General features: G+C 37.4%; 1 protein-coding gene across 1 annotated transcript in view; it reads left to right on the top strand.

The window, feature by feature from the left end:
• The window catches only part of LOC121313421 (ankyrin repeat domain-containing protein 33B-like), a 14,771-nt gene extending 1,665 nt beyond the window's left edge, over nt 1–13,106 (top strand). The window contains exons 3-5 of the mRNA XM_041245945.1: nt 8,592–8,721; nt 9,200–9,340; nt 11,752–13,106. Of these exons, the coding sequence (XP_041101879.1) occupies nt 8,592–8,721; nt 9,200–9,340; nt 11,752–12,578 (1,098 nt within the window). The 3' untranslated portion in view covers nt 12,579–13,106. The remainder of the gene's footprint in view (nt 1–8,591; nt 8,722–9,199; nt 9,341–11,751) is intronic.
• The last annotated feature ends 4,684 nt before the right edge of the window (nt 13,107–17,790 follow it).

Raw genomic sequence — 17,790 nt, 5'->3', positions numbered from 1 at the left:
TGAAATGCAGTAATGCCAGTTCAGTAGATCAGGACAAACCTCAACAACTCAGAAATTTGAATGATTAATATTATGATATTCTGGATGAGGCAGTAGACGGCCATAACAGATAGTAAAGCGTTAAATACTAAAGCGTTATCGTATGACTCCGCAGGTCATTCTTGACCTCATAGCTGAATTGGGTATTCACTCCCACATACACTCCCAAAGTATTACAGTGCAATGTCTAATAATAATGAGCTTGTTATATGAATGTTGGGTAGTAAGTGGTATCCCACAGAAATAAATAAAATGTTTGTTTTATAAAACAAACATAAAAAGAAAATGACCATGTACAGCATGTATGTTTTTTTTATTATTATTATTTTTTATTGTTATTTACTGCTACGGACACAAATGACATGAAATGATAACACATGTTTCAACAGTCTTCTATAGTGTTACAAGATGACGAATGTAGCAACGTTCGCTACCACGCATAAACTTCTCTGCGCTCATTCTTTCCCATATATATGATTTGTTAAAAGCTTCAATGCACCTCTGTAGAAGCTGGCGGCACAGCTAGCAAAACATTAGGATTACTGGTGTCATTTTAATTTGTGGATTTATTTGGCTTATCTGTGCTTTGGAACGATGAGATTCAAGGTATTAAAAAACATATTGTTTTCTTCTCCTCCTCGCTGTTAAAAGTGGGTGGGCAGGGCCGCACCTGTTTAAAAAGTGGGAGGGGGGCAGTGGCCCATTGACCCACCTGTCTCTGGCGCCTATGTTTAGTCCTGTAGCCACACAATGTTGATATAACCTTCACAGTAAGCATGAGCAATCACAAAACAGTCATCACATTACATTAATTTAACCATTTGAATTTCTCATCCCAGTTCTACCAAGTACATATTAGCAGATTAACAAACAGAAACCTGTAGATGGCTACTGATATTTATTTACCCCTTTCATGACTGTGAATATGTATAACAGAATTTTAAAAACAAGTTATTTTCAGTATTATTTCAGAGAACTCATAAGTACAAATACATTATTTATAGGCTTTAATTTGATCTACACAAATCATTTGTTTAAAAAAAAAAAAAAAAAAAAAAAAAAAGACTTACATTGACCGAATTTTGGAGAATGCAGAATAACTATTTCCCAATTTAGCAAGAAAGGCTAAAATATATTTGTCAGTTGTTACCAATGCTGTGGATGCTGAAAGAAGGGTTTCTTCATATGGACATGTGTTCATACAGCAAAGTCAATCCGTGAAAGAAGACAGGCTTAACCAACTGAATATACTGAAGTTTAACAGCAAAATTTACTGCACCAGAACTGAGAATTGATTTTTTTTGTCTTTCATGCAAAGATAAGTAACACTTATGAACAACATTTTTTTTACACTATATTCAAAGAACAATAAAAACAAAACCAAAAATAACACATTAAAAAACACAACTAACATATGTTACAGAATCTATCAAATCTATCAAAGGTGCATTTGATAGATTTCCAGTATATTGTTATATTAACTATACTGTTGACAAATTACATATCTGTGCCCAGTGAAATCCAGATAATGTAAGTCTTTTTTTTTTTTGAGATCCCTCCATTTCTGATTTACAGTAAGCATCAAACCCTATAACAGAATCTAACAAGAAGGTTTCCTTATCTAAACTACAGACTTGCTGTGGGCTGAAAATCTTCACTGCCTTCGAAACTCATGGGCTGATTGAATACAATGTGGTTTTATTGTGCATTGATCAGGGTTTCATAAACTTTGTGGAAATTTTTAACACACTGTTTGTTTATAGTGGCATCTGTGCTGTGCAACTCTTGTGCCAGTGCTTGGTATGTATGTATTTGTTCTGCAACTTTATTACATGTTTGATGAACTCTAACGTTATGGCTAAACCACTGGATAAGATCCACTTGTCCCAACCCATGCGTTGCAATCAGGGAGAATGGAGACACCGGGTGGATATTGCTCTCTCTCTCTCTCAAATAAATGCTTTTTGTTGGTGCATCCATTATTTTTCTAAAACAGCACGCTTTTTCTTTAAATGCATCAATTTCTAGAATGGCCATAATTGTCCCTCGTAATTATTTTCTAATTATCTGGAATTGAATGTGTTGCTTCTTTAATTATTCTTTCGATCGTTTGGCTGGAGTGGCTTAGGATTTTGTTTTGTAGTTCAGTCTATAGTGGGCCGCAGTGTGATGTAGCTTTTCTAGAAGCTACATCCAGACATTTAACGACAACCTGTAGTCAAAACAGTGTGTTTATTTTAACATACCAATAGTGCTTACTTTCTGATTTCCCTGTATTTTCCAATAATTTCTGTTTGTATTTTTTATCGACATATTTCTTGTGCTGCTTTTCATAAAGCACGAGATATTCTGCACTGCTATAATCAGACGCTCCCCCATCTTGTCTGTGATATTTGACGTGCAAGTCTGAATACAGTCAGCACTCACATATCCGACCCTATAAAATTTTAACTTCAGCGACAGTCAAACAAGTGTGACGCATGTCAGATTATTTAATCTGATTTGATGTGTATGTAGGTGAGTACATTGTAACCTGTCCCCTGCCACACAAAACAACCCCCTGCCCTGAACACACACACACATTTCGTGTGGGTTTGTGGAACTGTATAGGGAGACGTTGATTCTGTCATTGAACTTTGTAAGCCATTTGAGTTGGGGAAATAACACGTAGCTGATACTATGAACAAATACATAGCTGGAAGGACAGTGTTAATAAGTAGTCTACCATTTAGATGTACTGTAGTTGTACTATATTTTCAACAGAAGTAGTATTTTAATTCAGAATGATGTTTCTGAAAATGTCGGTTGCCAAGAGATGACACGTGGACTGTAACACAATAGGCCTACATACTTTTAATTCCTGTACTTTTTGTAACAGTATTTAAAATTCCCCAATAACGACGAACAGTAAAATAAACTCAATACAATCTACTAATTTAAATATTATTTGCGTCGTCTTAGCGTGAGTTGTGTGACATTTTTTCAAATAAATAGCGGCAGTTGAGTTGTGGTTTGCTGCAGCAGAGGCTGCCCAAAGGATAACGTCTATACATGCAAGGGTAAGGGTGCAAGAATCAAAATAACATTGTTTTTGTTAAATGTGAACGTCATCTGTACAATGCATTCTGTTCCGTCTTCCTTTTACCGATTTTAATACTGTTATATATGTAAAAAATGAAAGGCAGTTTAATCCCATCAGATTCTATAGAGGGGCCCCAACCTTCACCCCCTTCACCCCCTCGCTAAACCGGACATGTTTGCCTGACATAAGGAGGTGTCGGGTTTAAAAACAATGCAATAAAATCACACACACATACATTTACAGTTCTCAATGTATTTTAAATATAAATCATTGCACTGAAATAACACAAATGTGTTTTGGATACGCTACACATTGCATTATGTAACCCTATCAATCTGCACAGTAGTCCTATACAGTATACAGTACAGCAGTAAAATACCTAGCACACTTTTTTTGTATTTTAGCCTACTCTTAACACAAAATGAATCATGTTGCTGCATTGTAGGCATTGCTGTACAATAAAGATTATTTTAAATTGAAACTACATGATTTTAGTGTTTTTTAATTTTGATTCTTTTTAACTTGGTCTGCTTAGTAGCCTAGACAATTAACACACAATAGATCATGGTTCTTTACAGATGGCACATGTGTGCAGTCTGTTACTCATAACTCACTGGGAAAACCAGAAATGTCATAGAAATTTGTTTTCAAGGCTTGTAAGTACACCCTGACTTTAGTGCAAATTTGGTACTTGGGTGTTTGTCTCAAATACATTGAGCACAACTGGCAACGCATGAGAAAAAGCGGACTGGGAAATGCCAGCAACAATTTCTACTGTTTAAAACATGCTTTCAAAAGTTCTTAACAAATTGATGCAATTGTAAGTGTCGCAATTGCTTGCAGCTTTAGTACATCTCTGTGGCAAAGTGGTTAACAGTGTGCAGATGCAGGAGTGCTGCGGTGATCAATAAACAGACAGACAACGATAATCCAGGTGCAATGGTGTTTTATTTGTATATTTCAATGTTTTATTTGTATATTTCAATGGTCTGATGACAAAAGACAGTAAATAATAATGACAACAGGCAATACAGCAGTGTGTATTGCTCTGTTTTAATCCACTGGTTGGTCCCGAAATAATAGTCCTGATCTTGAGTGCTTTAGTGCTCATGGTGCAAATACAGTTAATCGTGGACAATAGTGCAGTGTTGTCTGGGTATGTGCTGGCCTCTGGCGACAGCTCCGGATCGTGTTAGCTGTCTAATAACACAAGTATAGTTAGACATGACAAAAACAAACAAAACACTCACAATAACAATACAGGTTTTCCTTCCGGTTCAACAAAGGAACAGATCACTTCTCCACGTTGTCTTTTGTACCATCAATCCTGACCCCTTGGTTAACGAGTGCAGCCGCTCCTCCAATCCACGGCTGCCACTGGTGCAAGCTCTAGGCCACTCGGCGTGGCTTTTATATTTTTCATGTTTTTGCCTCAATTTCAATGTCACCTTGTCTGATGCCTGACCAGAAGTGTTTGCTGTGGCCCATCAATACTAGCCAAGATCGCCGACTTTGCACAACCAGGATTTTGACTAACATGATGCTGATTGAGCCACACCTAGCATTCCATCCAGCAGTGTCTTTACTAGGTTAGCCACCAGGGACAGCCTCAAGTAAACATGTTAACTTCTGTACAAAAGAGCCAGATTCCTTACACAAACAGTGAGAATGAACTGTGACATCATCTCACCTGCAGGGCATCACACACACACACATGTTCTATTACACAGCTCAGCTGTCAGGAATTGGCAAAGAACTGCAAGACTGTCATCATAATGATGTTCCCTGTCAGACATGTAGTTTATTAGAAAATAATTAAAAATGTAATTTCCTAACTCAGTAAGGTATAGATTTACCAATAAATGTTCACAACATGGAAAGAAAATCAATTTTAATTTAAAGTGCTCTATGTCGCAGAAAGTTTAATACGTGACACACCGTTAAGCGTGGTTTCTAGGTCAGCCAGTCTATGGGGTAGCATTTCAATGGTGTCCCAGGAACACTTCATGCTGTTGTCTGAACTGGCTGCAGTAAGCTTTTGAATCTGCAAGCCATGGCTCCTGTAGTCAAATGCTTAATTGAATTTGTTATATTTTAATATATTAAAAACATCAGAAGGGTCTTGGATGCCTAAATGGAGGTTTTACATGGTAGTAATTTTTGAGTACAGTTTAAGGCCTGCACTAACCCTAACCCTAACCCTTATGTGTTTCTGGTAATTTCAGCAATATGTGTTTAATATATTAGTATATGTATAGCGTAATACTAAGCTGGTTACTGAAGGATTGTCATCAGAATAGTTTAAGTGCAGTTTATTCTATAAACATGGTATTAGAGACACCTTTATTCAAACCTTTGAGAATACAGTGATTTAGAATCGAGCTCATGCATATTTACCCTGATAAAAGTTTAACTCAGTAAATGCATACAGTCATACCCCATTCAGACTGCTTGATGACTAAATATCTTGGTATCCTTGAATAGAACATCTTCATTATTCAAATATATGCAGTATAAATACATTTTTCTTCTGAATTTACAAAAGAGAACCCACAGTAATCTATATTTTTTTCTTAGGAACTCCAGGCAATTATTAAGCGACTTTCCCATCACGTATGATTCTGTTATTCTGAATTTTTTTCCAGCGGCTTCCGGCCTCAACCCTTGAAAAGGATCAGAGGGTAGTAGGTGTAGTCCAAATAAGATGAGTGGAAATATTTAGGTTTCTAAAAGATATTCTTCTCCACTTGAAAGTAATTTGTTCAACTCCAACTCTGATAGATGTTTAGCTAGCTCACATCTGTGTGCAATTGGAAATTATCTGCTCACAAGAGAGCTGGCTTTAGTTATTAATGACTGGTACACTTCCAGCATGTAGCACCCTACCTACACACACACACTGCAGTTGGCTCAACAACCATATTTACAAATGGCACTCACCGCGGTTGTTTGTTGTACACACACACCTTTCATCACTGAAGTGAGTGCACTCCCTGTTTAAATAAACCACTGAACTTTTGTGAGGTTTTATGTGAGAAGGAGGCTGTGTTTTTGTTTATGCTTTTGGAAGAAAGTACTGTACGTAATCATCAAGCACAGCTATGCTCCTTTCTGCAAAACCAGCGGAGACGCCATTTTGCTTTTTCTGCACTTCTAAATACAATGGAGACGATTTGCAGTATCGTGACGTTAGATCAAAACATTTAGCTGATCTTCCGACCAGAATGCTGGTGGGAACGACTTGAGAGGTTTCCAAATGACTGGATTAAAAACGTACGCATGTCTAAGGAGTCATATATGCATCTTTATCATTTACTGAGACCTTTCCTGGATTGCCAGATCACACAGATGAGACATTCGGTATCAGTGGAAAAGCGAGTTGCAGTCGCACTGTGGCATTTAGGGATACGAATTGTCCAATATTGTTTTAAGTTGTAAAACCAAAAATACTTTTTTTTTAAATAAAAAAGTGTATTATATATGTATGCACTATTTACCGTTGTTATTAATTTACTATTCATCAATATTACAAAATCAACTTGGCTCATCAGGCACCTATATATATTTTTTAGCTGTGTTTATCACATGGACATGTCTGATGAACAATGACATTATTAGTTGCGCAGAAATCCACTGAGCACCAACTGCGGTTGTGTTAGTGCGGTTGTAATACACACAAACACACACACCGTTAGTGCGCATTAACTATCAAAACTGAATTAATAACCGATGTCGATACTTCTGAATAATCAGGTGAGATTGGGTTGCATGATACATATTTTAATGACTGTATTAATTGTGGGTAAGCTGTGGGGCAACTCACAGGATTGTTGCAAGCTGCTTTTATCCCACGCCCCTTCTGTACCGGGGTTTCTCTTGGGCAATTTTTAAGGTTTTCTCCAGATAACAAGCTAGTTGAACAGCACTGGCTAAAACTAACAGTAATGCCTCATGAATAGAGTTCTCAACATCAAGACATGAGTTGAAAGAAAACATCACATCACTTGACAGATCAGCAGATACAGAATCAATGTTCTCTGCATTCCTTTTTTGTAAGTCAAGGCCTTATTTTTAAATTGTTGCTTTGTGCTGTTTTAAGTCCATTTGAGGATAATCAGCATTTGATCATTTAGCATTGAAAATAAGAACAAATCAGTAATAGTTGTTATCAGCTATTGATCATCCCAATGCTGTGGTCCCATGTGTAAGAGTGAATGATCTGTGCTGAACTGTGCTTTACTGACATGAGTAAATCAAAATCTTCAATGGTTTTGGTAGCACAAGGGTAGGTACGATAGCATAACTCAGAATTGTATTTTTCAGCCTTTTCTAAAAGGCAAAAGCAAAGATGCAAAATATATTATATAGCCAAGAACCATGATAGACCTTCATGCTGAGAAACTTGATAGGAAAAGCCAGATGGACAAATCATTATTGAAACATGCCCTCTTCTGAGGGATCATTAATGTGCCCTTCTATTGGTATTTTTGCTATGATTTTGTGGGTTCAAAGACTCAAACAACGTATGTAAATGATTCAGCTTAAGTAACCATTGATGGTTAAGCTGTTGTTGTGCCTTGTATTCTTTCCACTGACTTGAACGTGTCTGTCATAGCTTTCAATAACCCAATTTGCCATGAATAAATACACATACAATCAGACCTATGCTGGTTTGTACATATAAGAAGGCAGAATCAACAGTTTTACAGCTACACTACTGTATGTAAACCTTGGTAGATCCCTTTATCTTATTATTAGACATGGGAGATGGTTTAGGTATTATGGTATGGATGTACAGTACTATGCAGAGATGACAGTAATGCAAAAGTCATAAGCACTTCTTAATTGTTCTTTTCACAACTTCTAAAGTCAGAAAACAAATAAGCAACATCTGCTGGAATGCTGCCAATAGATTGAAGGCCAGATGGGCAACAGGTATGGCATTTTTTAGGTTATTCTACAGAGATACTGTTTAGGCATGTGAGGTCCATTTACAGTAGTGAGTGATACTTATGAGCAACAGTTTCTATTGATCATGCCATTTTTGCAGAAAATCCTGCATAGCATTTTGGGACGACCCTCAAGTATTGGAGTTCCCATGAGACTGTGACACCATGTGACCTTGCTCATCGTTGCTTACATCTTCACATTTTAAACTACAGTATGTTAACATTAAATATATATACCTTGAGGCTGAGGACAAGCACTGCCATTTCCAGGAACCTGAGGTTGAATTACACTCACTTGTTTTTGGCATTGTGTGCATGGCCCCTTTGTGGGGAGGGCAGGTGAATTACCCCTTAACATTAAGATTTTATCAGAATTTATTCTTCCAAACAAATTTTGTTTACAGGACAGACACCACAACAGAACATTCCAAAACATTTTAACACTGAGCTTTTGGTAATGATACAGAATGTCAGCATAAATAAAGATCATCATTGTCTGATTATTGTTTTATTTTTCACAGACTGGACTGATGGTTGCCTGTTACCATGGCTATGTAGACATAGTGATAACTCTTGCTCAATGCCCCTATATTGATGTGAACTGGCAAGACAGTGAAGGAAACACTGCTCTCATAACTGCTTCCCAAGCAGGTAAAAATAGTGCTAATCACACTCTACTTTGTTTTCTAAGTTTTACAGTACCCTGGAATCTGTCGTTAACCATTGAAGTTATGGATGATTGATCTGTATATAAACTGCATTTGTTTATGGAGAGTCAGATGGGAGTAGCTTGTAAATGTCACAGAGATTAAAAAAAAAAAAAGATAGACAAAGACAATTAAAGTTATAAGTGTAAAAAGTTGTCAAGATGTTAACAATGAAAAGAAAAATAACAGGTACATTATTTAAACAGTTGTAGCAACCCATGGGGATGTGTAATGTTATATTTTTTGGAACCCCGCTACTTACTCGTTAAGAGAATAATTTTAACTTGCAGGGTCGTCAGTTCTAAAACACCATATTAAAAGTTCCCTGCAGTTGTTTCTTCTTCTATGACCATACCCTTTAATATCTACGCCCCCAACTATTTTATCTTTGTCTGATATTCCTCCTCTTCAATGTATTGCAGGGCACATAACTGTCTTGAACTACTTGCTGAACTATTACCCTGGCCTGGAGATTGAGAGGAGGAATGTACACGGATTCACACCACTAATGAAAGCTGCAATGCAGGGGAGAGCTGAGTGCGTCAGAACGTTATTGTTAGCAGGTACAATGTCACCCAGGACATGTTTCATTGACAAGCTTGGCGGTTAGAGAACTGTAGTGGATTTCTGTTCTGGTCAGGCACTGTTACAAAACCAATAATAATAGAATGTAATTGATGTTTTGTAAATGATATCAGACAGGGTGCTCTCTGCTGTAACTTTTGAATGTCGTACTTTGCACACCCTTTTACCCTACCTTATATTTAGATATCAGATGAGAGCTTTACCCCCTTACTCTATCTGCACCAGTCCTGGGTTCGGTAGTAACTGTACAAGTTTACAATATTTGTATTACCGTACCTAACAAATACCACATAGGTATAAGTGTGTCATTACCAGTGTATGAACTGAATAAAACTAGCTTTTTCTTCTCAGCTGGACTTAGTGTGTATAGGAAAAAAACAAATGTATAAAATATTATGTGAACACTGATTACATTTCAGATTTTTGCTGAGAATGCAAACGTAGGTTATAAAATGATGTGTATAATATTTGTAATTATATTTCTTAATTTACATTGGGATGATTCACTGTATGAAAGTAAATATTTGTTTTACAGATGTCCAAGTAAATGGCATAATTACAGACTAAATAAATATCAGTTTTTACCAATAAAAGGTTGTTTAAGAGTAATACTTACTCTGCTGCATTATACAGCTAATGGTTGCTGTAGAAAGGATTTGATTAGTTATACAATATAGACTTTAATAGCTGGTTTCACCAACTAGTCAGATGACCTGTGAAACCAGCTGTGAAGCAGTTCTCAGCCATGATGACATCTAATGGGATGGAATAAAACAATGCATATTTGATTGTTTTAACAAATTAAGAGCAGTTGCTGAAGAGCAGGTTCTTGGTTTCGCTCTGTTGTAATGAATGTACTTTGAGAGACAAGTGCTTTTCTAAGTCTGCAGGGATGCTTAAAACTAAGTTTTAAAAAAAGTCGTTGGGGTGTGAAGACTGAAACAGAAAAAGATACAGTGTGAATCTAAAAAAAGAAAACTACAAGAGTTAAGATAACCCTAATGCAGTCGCAGAAAAAAGTATTAGCACCCTACACTTATTATACAATAATTCAAGCATTTTAACCGTTAACCACTTTTAAATAAAGCAAAAAACTAAATACACAATTTCTGGGAAATTAACAAATAATCTATCAAAAAACAACAAAAAAAAATACTTTATTTAAAATATGAATTCTTGACATTCATTCAGTATGGCACCCCTGGTTTCGTATTTCATATGGCCTTGTTTTGCTTTTATTACGGCTTTCAGGCGTTTAAGATAATGTTCAGCCAGGATGTACCTTGTTAGTGAAATCTGGGCCCATATTTCCTTCAGCTGAGACAGATTGGATACACAATGCTTGGCTACAGCTTTTTTCAGACCAGTTCAAAGCATTTCTATTAGATTTAGATCTGGTGATTGCGAAGGCCATTCCAGAACTTTTATCTTTGTTTTCTTCATGAATTCTAGAGTTCGTTTAGCTTAATGCTTTTCGTCATTGTCGTGTTGGAAGATAACCTGCCTACCAATCAGCCTACAAGCAGATGGGGTCGTTATACTTTGTGGAATGTTTTGTTACATGGCTGCATTAATTCTGTATTCAATCACATGAATGTGTCCAGACCCTGAACTGCTAAAACACCCCCATATCATAATCCAACCACCTCCATATTTAACTGTAGGTACAAGGTTTTCTTCATTGAAGGCTTTCCCTTTTTTTTCTTCAAACATACTTTGGTCAGTTTTTGGGGAAAAGTTATATTTTAGTCTCATTGGACCAAAAAATCTTGTTAAAGAATGCACATTTTAGACAGTTTGTTTTATTAATGTCCTTTCAAGGTGGTTTGTACACTCTTTCATGCAATATTTTGCCTGCTGCTTCTAAATCTTTCTTTGAGTCCTTGGTTGTTAATCTTGGATTTTCTTTAGCTGCTCAGATGATTCTCCTATCTGCCTTACACATAATTTTCTTTGGTTGTCCACTTCTTTCAAGCGTTTCAGTTGAATTCGTTCTGTGGTACTTCTTGACTATTGCTCTGATTGTGGATTTTAGTATTCCATGTTTCTTTGATACTGTTCTGTAGCCATTACCTTTGTTGTAGTTTGCTACGAGTACTTTTCTCAAACATGAATACAACTCCTTTGTCTTGACCATCATCTGCTGTGTTGCTAAAACATTGAAATTGCTGAAGTGCTTTATTTTCATTTTTATAAAGATTGTTTGTTAAACTACCAGAAATTGTGTATTTTGGCGTTTGTCATATTAATCGCTGGCTAAATAGATGCTTCAATTAACATGTTTTCTTGAATTATCTTATGTTACGTGTAGGGTGCCAATACTTTTGCTTGCGACTGTATTTCATACTTCTACAAAGTTGCTCTGTAATATCCTGTATTCTCTCACTAGGTGCTGATTTTCAAGCTACAGACCCTGGTCGGAAGCTGACACCCAGAGAATGGGCGCTGTTCACAGGACGCTTTGAAACAGCCTACCTGATGCACCAGCTGATGGTCCGGCCTTGCCCGGAACAGTTGTCTGCCTCCTACAAGCCTGAGTGGCCCAGCCTCAAGGAGCTAGTGGCCAAGGCAAGAGTGCAGAAGGGCTGCTTACAGAGGGTCTTGGAGAGAGTACGCTCTGCATTCACCTTCAACTTACCCCACAACCCTGAGGAAAATGGTGTCATGGACCATATGGTTAGGGTGACAACAAGCCTGGGCAGCCCTTTTATAGCAACAGCCTGCCAAACAGTGTGTCCTGACAGCCCGCCCTCTGTGGGCAAACAGCGTTATGCTGTACAGGAGATCCTGAGGAAGCAGCAGGTAGAACAGTTAAAGAACCAGGTCCCAGAGCATCTCAACAACTATAAGAAGCTCTTTCACGACTCAAGGGTCTTGTTGGTTCCTAAAAAGAAAGACAGGTGGGCTAGCCTGCAGCCTAACAGTCTGCCTGCCAATTCAGCAACGATTGTGGCTGTGAGGTGCAGCAGCCTGCTGAGGAAGAAGAGCGTGCGCCCTGGCATTGTAGTGCCCAAAGTGCGAGTGTCCAAAGCACCTCCCCCCACTTACGTGCCTGAGAAGGTGAGGAGAAAAAGCAGCTCTAAAGATAACCAGTTCCTGCAGCCTCCCAAGTGGAGGTACAGAGAGCTAAAGGAGGAGCGGAAGAAGGCAGAAGATGAGAGGAAGAAAGCTGAGAAAGCAATCCAGAAACATTTGGTTTCAGGAAAGAAGCTGTGACCTTTTCTGTCAGCCCTGGCTATAAAGACATTTTGTTGAAGATTAGGTTTAACAGATTAAGGACTAACCTAATTCTATTCTAGTATGTTTCAAATTTGCATTGCAGAATTTCTTACTTGGACTACTTTTATTTATATTTATTTTTTCCTTCATTTATTTCTTTTGAAGCTGATGATGCTTTTTGTTTTAGTGGGAGACACACTGAAATTATTTAGACAAAACTAGCAGAAATATTTGAAGAACCAGGATTTCTGTGTTGCGCTTAAACTTTGGAAATGCCATGGAAATATAAGACTTATTCATATAGTTTGAAGTCTAAAGCTGCAAAAGTCGTGATGTTTTGTTGATGTTACTAAATGCCGTATTCCTTCAAATTTAAGACGCAGCCCAAATTTCCCACCCTCAACTTAAGTAAAAATTAAAAAATCAAATCCAAAAATGGCACATGGAGGCCGTCTGCTGTCACACAGAGCATTACAGTTATGCGCTGCTTCTCATTTTCAGTTGTGATTACTCGCATCTGTTTTTCTTCCTTTTTGTGAACTGTGGTATTGCTTGGCAAGTGGAAAAATAAGGGAGTCTGATTAGAACTGAGCCTAATAACGAAACACTGAAATTGTAAAGCTTCTCTTCGAATTTCTCATAAAGCTAATGACGCTTTGTGACAGGAAGGACCTTGTAGCTGGTTCAGCTGCGCTGCTGCTGTGGTAAACAGGAAGGCTTGTCTGGAGCTGAGCTGATCGGGAGGTCCTGATTGGCTGGAGGGTGTGACCGGGGAGCCTATGCCTGTTTAAGAAAGCAGCAGCGCAAGTCTGAGGGTACTGCACCATGGTTACACAGACAGGCGCTGAGCGAAAGCTTGCTTTGTTTACATTGAGGAGGAGAGTGTCCGTTCCGCAGGGAAACTACTACAGAACCCTTCAACAGCCAGTCAGTCAAGTTGCTGTTTGTGTACTCGGGTAGTCATATCTATCGTTGGTGATTTTAATACACGCATCACTATACTCAAATTTAAGACGCAGGCCATTTTAGAGAAGAAAAAATTGGTTTAAAAATTGCTTATGCTGAGAGCAACATTATTTTACAATAAAAATGCAGGGTTTCTGTTTTAATGGCAGATCGAACATTAGTAGAAAAATGTTACACCTTTCCCTTCACTCATGATATTAAAGGGCAGCACTGGTGTTCATTGATTCTTGTTGGTTCCACTGCTGCTTACTAAAAGGCTGTTTAATTTGTTCAGGAAAACAGTGTCTGGGGGCTACACAACATTTCACTAAACTTCTCCCCCAGTTTGGATAAATATGAGGATTTTTTCCTCAAAAGCTGTAAGAATTTTAGGGTTATTGTGAATAACACACTTGCTGCTGACTGCACTTGAAATGTTTGGTGTTGCTCTGGGCATGAGACAATAAAAGCCAGGTTTCCATAAAGGTGGCTGCTGCTATCAATCACGTGACCAAAGGCACATTGACATCTACAGTAAGAACCCCCGCCCCCCATCACTTTTTATATTTCATATTTTCTTATGCAATTGTTTTCTAAAAGTATGTATTTTTGCACAATAACAATATATAGCTGTACTAACGTGTTTTAAGAAGGAACACACTAGTCAGAAGCTGCAGATGATGTCATCATTATTTATTTACGGGGTCAGCCTGGTTTACAAATCGTTTTATCTGATAACGGAACATGTTTAAAGATGATCTTTCTAGATAGATTTTTTTTTTTTTTTTTTTTTTTTTTTTTTTTTTTTTTAAGTGAAAATAAATTGCAAAAAGCTATACAGCTTTCAGACAATGATTATGTTTGGTTTTTTTAGAAATGAATAATGGGAATCAGGAAAAAAAAAAAAACACTGGGTTTTGTATTTTGGATAGCAACTACAAAACAGCACAAACAAAATATCTGGTTAACACTGTAAAAAAAAAAAAAAAACTCTACAAATTAAGCTGTAACACCAACTACAGCTACTGTACATGTGTCAGTATTAAATGTTCACGGGTGCATAAGGTAAACAGGCTAATTTTCAAAGTTTTTTCTAATAATCTGCACCTTTTTTTCAAAATATTTGTAGAGGCCTAGAAGTAATACAAAAAAAGTATTATCTCACCTTTTGTGTTGTCAATACCCCACTCAAGAACTATATATTCATCTGTTGGAATGGGTGTGTGATATCCAGGTTATGATTAAACCTTGATTTTAAAATCTGTCTTGTGATTTGTTAAAACACCATGACATTTTTATTTTGCGCCATCGATTCAGAAGTCCTTAACAATGGTACATTTGCATAGCAACAATATAGCAACCCTGGCTCGCCACGTCGCATATTGAACACAATATTGTAGAACTGCAGCTTTTTCTTCAGCTTTCTAAAGACAACTTTAACAAATTCTAAATATAAAAAAGACAACAAAAACACAAAAGATGCTAGTGATAAAGTAATGCAGGAATATAACTATGTTCATATCTATGCTGCCTTTTACTAATATGTATCACACACACACACACACACACAGTCACTGACAACAGTATTGACACCCTACGTTTATTATACTGTAATTCCAGGTAACAGATTAAGGACAGTTTTAGTAAACTTTGACCATCTTTTTATACAACAAAGGGCAAAATACACAATCTCTAGTAATTTAACAAATAATCTTCATAACAAAAATATTAAAATAAATTTTAAAATAAAAATAAACTATAATTATACTTATTTATTGGCACCCCTGATTTAGTATGTCACATTTTTGCTTTGATTGAAGGTATGCCAATCAGCCTACGAGGAGATGCTATCATTGTTCTTTGTAGAATGTTTTGGTACGCAGCTGCATTCATTGGATCTTCAAATCAACATGAATGTCTCCAGACCCTGAACCGCTACAACCCCGCCATATCATAATCGAACCATCTCTATGTTTAACGGTAGGTAGTTTTCATTGAAGGTTTTCCCTTTTTTGGTCCAACAATATGACGGTCCATTTGGGAAAAGTTCTATTTTAATCTCATTGGACCAGAGAATCTTGTTGAAGAATGTAAGACAACTCTGTGTTCCAGGGTCTATGTACAGTTCTTTAATGTGGTGTCGTGTAGCAGCTGACCGCTACTGGAGTTATGCGTCCTGAGCCAAAGGTGAGGGCCCTAAGAAAAGTCAATCTCAACTACCACATGGTAGCGCCTTTATCGGGAAGTCACGATCGCTATTAGAAAACATCTTAAAACCTAGATTTACCTTGAACATATTTGTCTTGTACTGTTCCGCTGATCAAAGTTTTAGAAAAATAGTAGAATCACATACACAATGACAGAAAGAAATTTAAACAAATACATTTTTACTTTGTAGAACTCCTTGTAGTTTATATGGACAGTGCCAGAGATTTGAATGGAGCAATATTACTGAACTGTTCGTGTCTTAGTTTATTATTGAATGTTGCAGAGCTGCAGTCGAGTGTACAGGCTGTGATTGGCAGATTCAGCAGTTGCGGGTATAGGATTGGTTTCTATAGTCTGTACAAATCAGATTGGCTGGTTTTGATAATGAAATATAAGTGTTTACTATTTGCTGTCCGATGAAAGTGAACTGAGCTTTCCTTTGTTGCCATGAGTACTTTTCTCAAAGGTGAATCCAAGTGCTTCGGCTTGACCATCTGCTTTGTTGCCAGAATATTTTTTTTTCAGAACAGGTTACAAATAATTGCTTAATTATTGTAATGATTGTCACTCAAATGAGATGATGTCATTTCCTTATGCATCATAGCCACATCTACACACAATATACCTTGATATAAACTGATAGCTCACCCTTTTCCTTCAAAACCATTGAAATTCTTCTAAAGGACACTTTCAAATCATTTTGTTATAAATTCTTACGGAATGGTGTTCCATGCTTCTTCTAAGACCTTACAGAGATCATCCAAGTTGCTGGGATTCTTTTTTACTTTTTGTCCAAATAGTCCCATGCAGCTTCAATGATATTGAGATCTGGGCTTTGAGGGGGCCATTCCATGTGTTCAAGGACTCCAGCTTCCTTTCTTTTGAAAATACGTTTTAATTATTCCATTATTTGGATCATTATCTTGCTACAAGATGAAATTTGGACCAATAAGTCTTGCACCACTGGGGTTAGCATGGTGGATGAATTTGTACCTTGTTGCAGTCATTGTACCATCAATTTTCTAACACCACTTGAGGATATGCACCCCCAAACTTTACTTGAACCTCCTTCATGCTTAATTGTTATCTTCAAGCAAGGCTCTTTGTGAGTTTCAGTTCGTCTCACATACCGTCTTGATTAGATCAAAATAGCTGAAACTTTGACTTCTGTCCAAAGCACCATTGTTCTATAGTCAAATTTATGTGTTCTTGTGCATATTTTAGCCTTGTTCCCCTTTAAGAGGTTTTCTTACTGCAACACATCCTTTAAATCCCAATTTCAAAAATGACCTTTGTACTGTTGATGGATCGACAACACCACCTGTGCCTTCTGCCAGTTCTGTTGTCAATTCAATGCTTGTCTCCTTTCTACTCCTTAAGGATATTATCTTAAAGTATTACGCATCCTTGTTAGGCAGCTTTTTGGGTCTTCCAGTCCTGTGTTTGTCAATTACAGATGATGTTTCTTGTAGGATTATGCTTCGGATACCACACCTTGAAAATAGAGTCATGCAAGCTATTTCACTCAAATTTCTTTGTAAAAAACAATTCTATGGCGATCTTCTACTATATAAATTGTGAGACAGCTTACAGGTTCACCAGCAGGAGGCGCTCATGGCAGGCTAGGAACAAGTCCACAGGTACTCCAGCATACCTGCCTGCCATGTCACGAAGTTAACAAGCTAACAGGCTGCAGGTGTGGTTAGGTAGGAGATTCAGTGTTATCACCAAGTTAGGACTCATTAGCCTTAACTGGTCAACCTGTAGCCTCCAATGGCCCATTACCAGGACAATCATCTCCCCTTTAAAAACAGTGCCTCTGCAGCCAGTTGCCATTTTTTTCTACTGACCTGAGAACATCGGCTGGGATTATCTACATCCGAGCCTGCGATACTAACCGTGATCTAAACCCCAAGCTGCTGACCCTGCTTATGCACCTGACATTCTCCCGACCAGTGCTGGTGGAACGACAATCCCTTGGCTTGTACAGTGTCTTTATTTTTTTTTCAGTGTCGGTTAAGTTTTGATAACAACAAGACTTGTTAATAAGACAAAG

The sequence above is a fragment of the Polyodon spathula genome, chromosome 3, assembly GCF_017654505.1.
Source record: "Polyodon spathula isolate WHYD16114869_AA chromosome 3, ASM1765450v1, whole genome shotgun sequence".
In the NCBI taxonomy this organism is placed as follows: Eukaryota; Metazoa; Chordata; class Actinopteri; order Acipenseriformes; family Polyodontidae; genus Polyodon; species Polyodon spathula.
The sequence above is the reverse complement of the archived record's forward strand: the minus strand, read 5'-3'. Positions and strand labels throughout refer to the sequence as shown.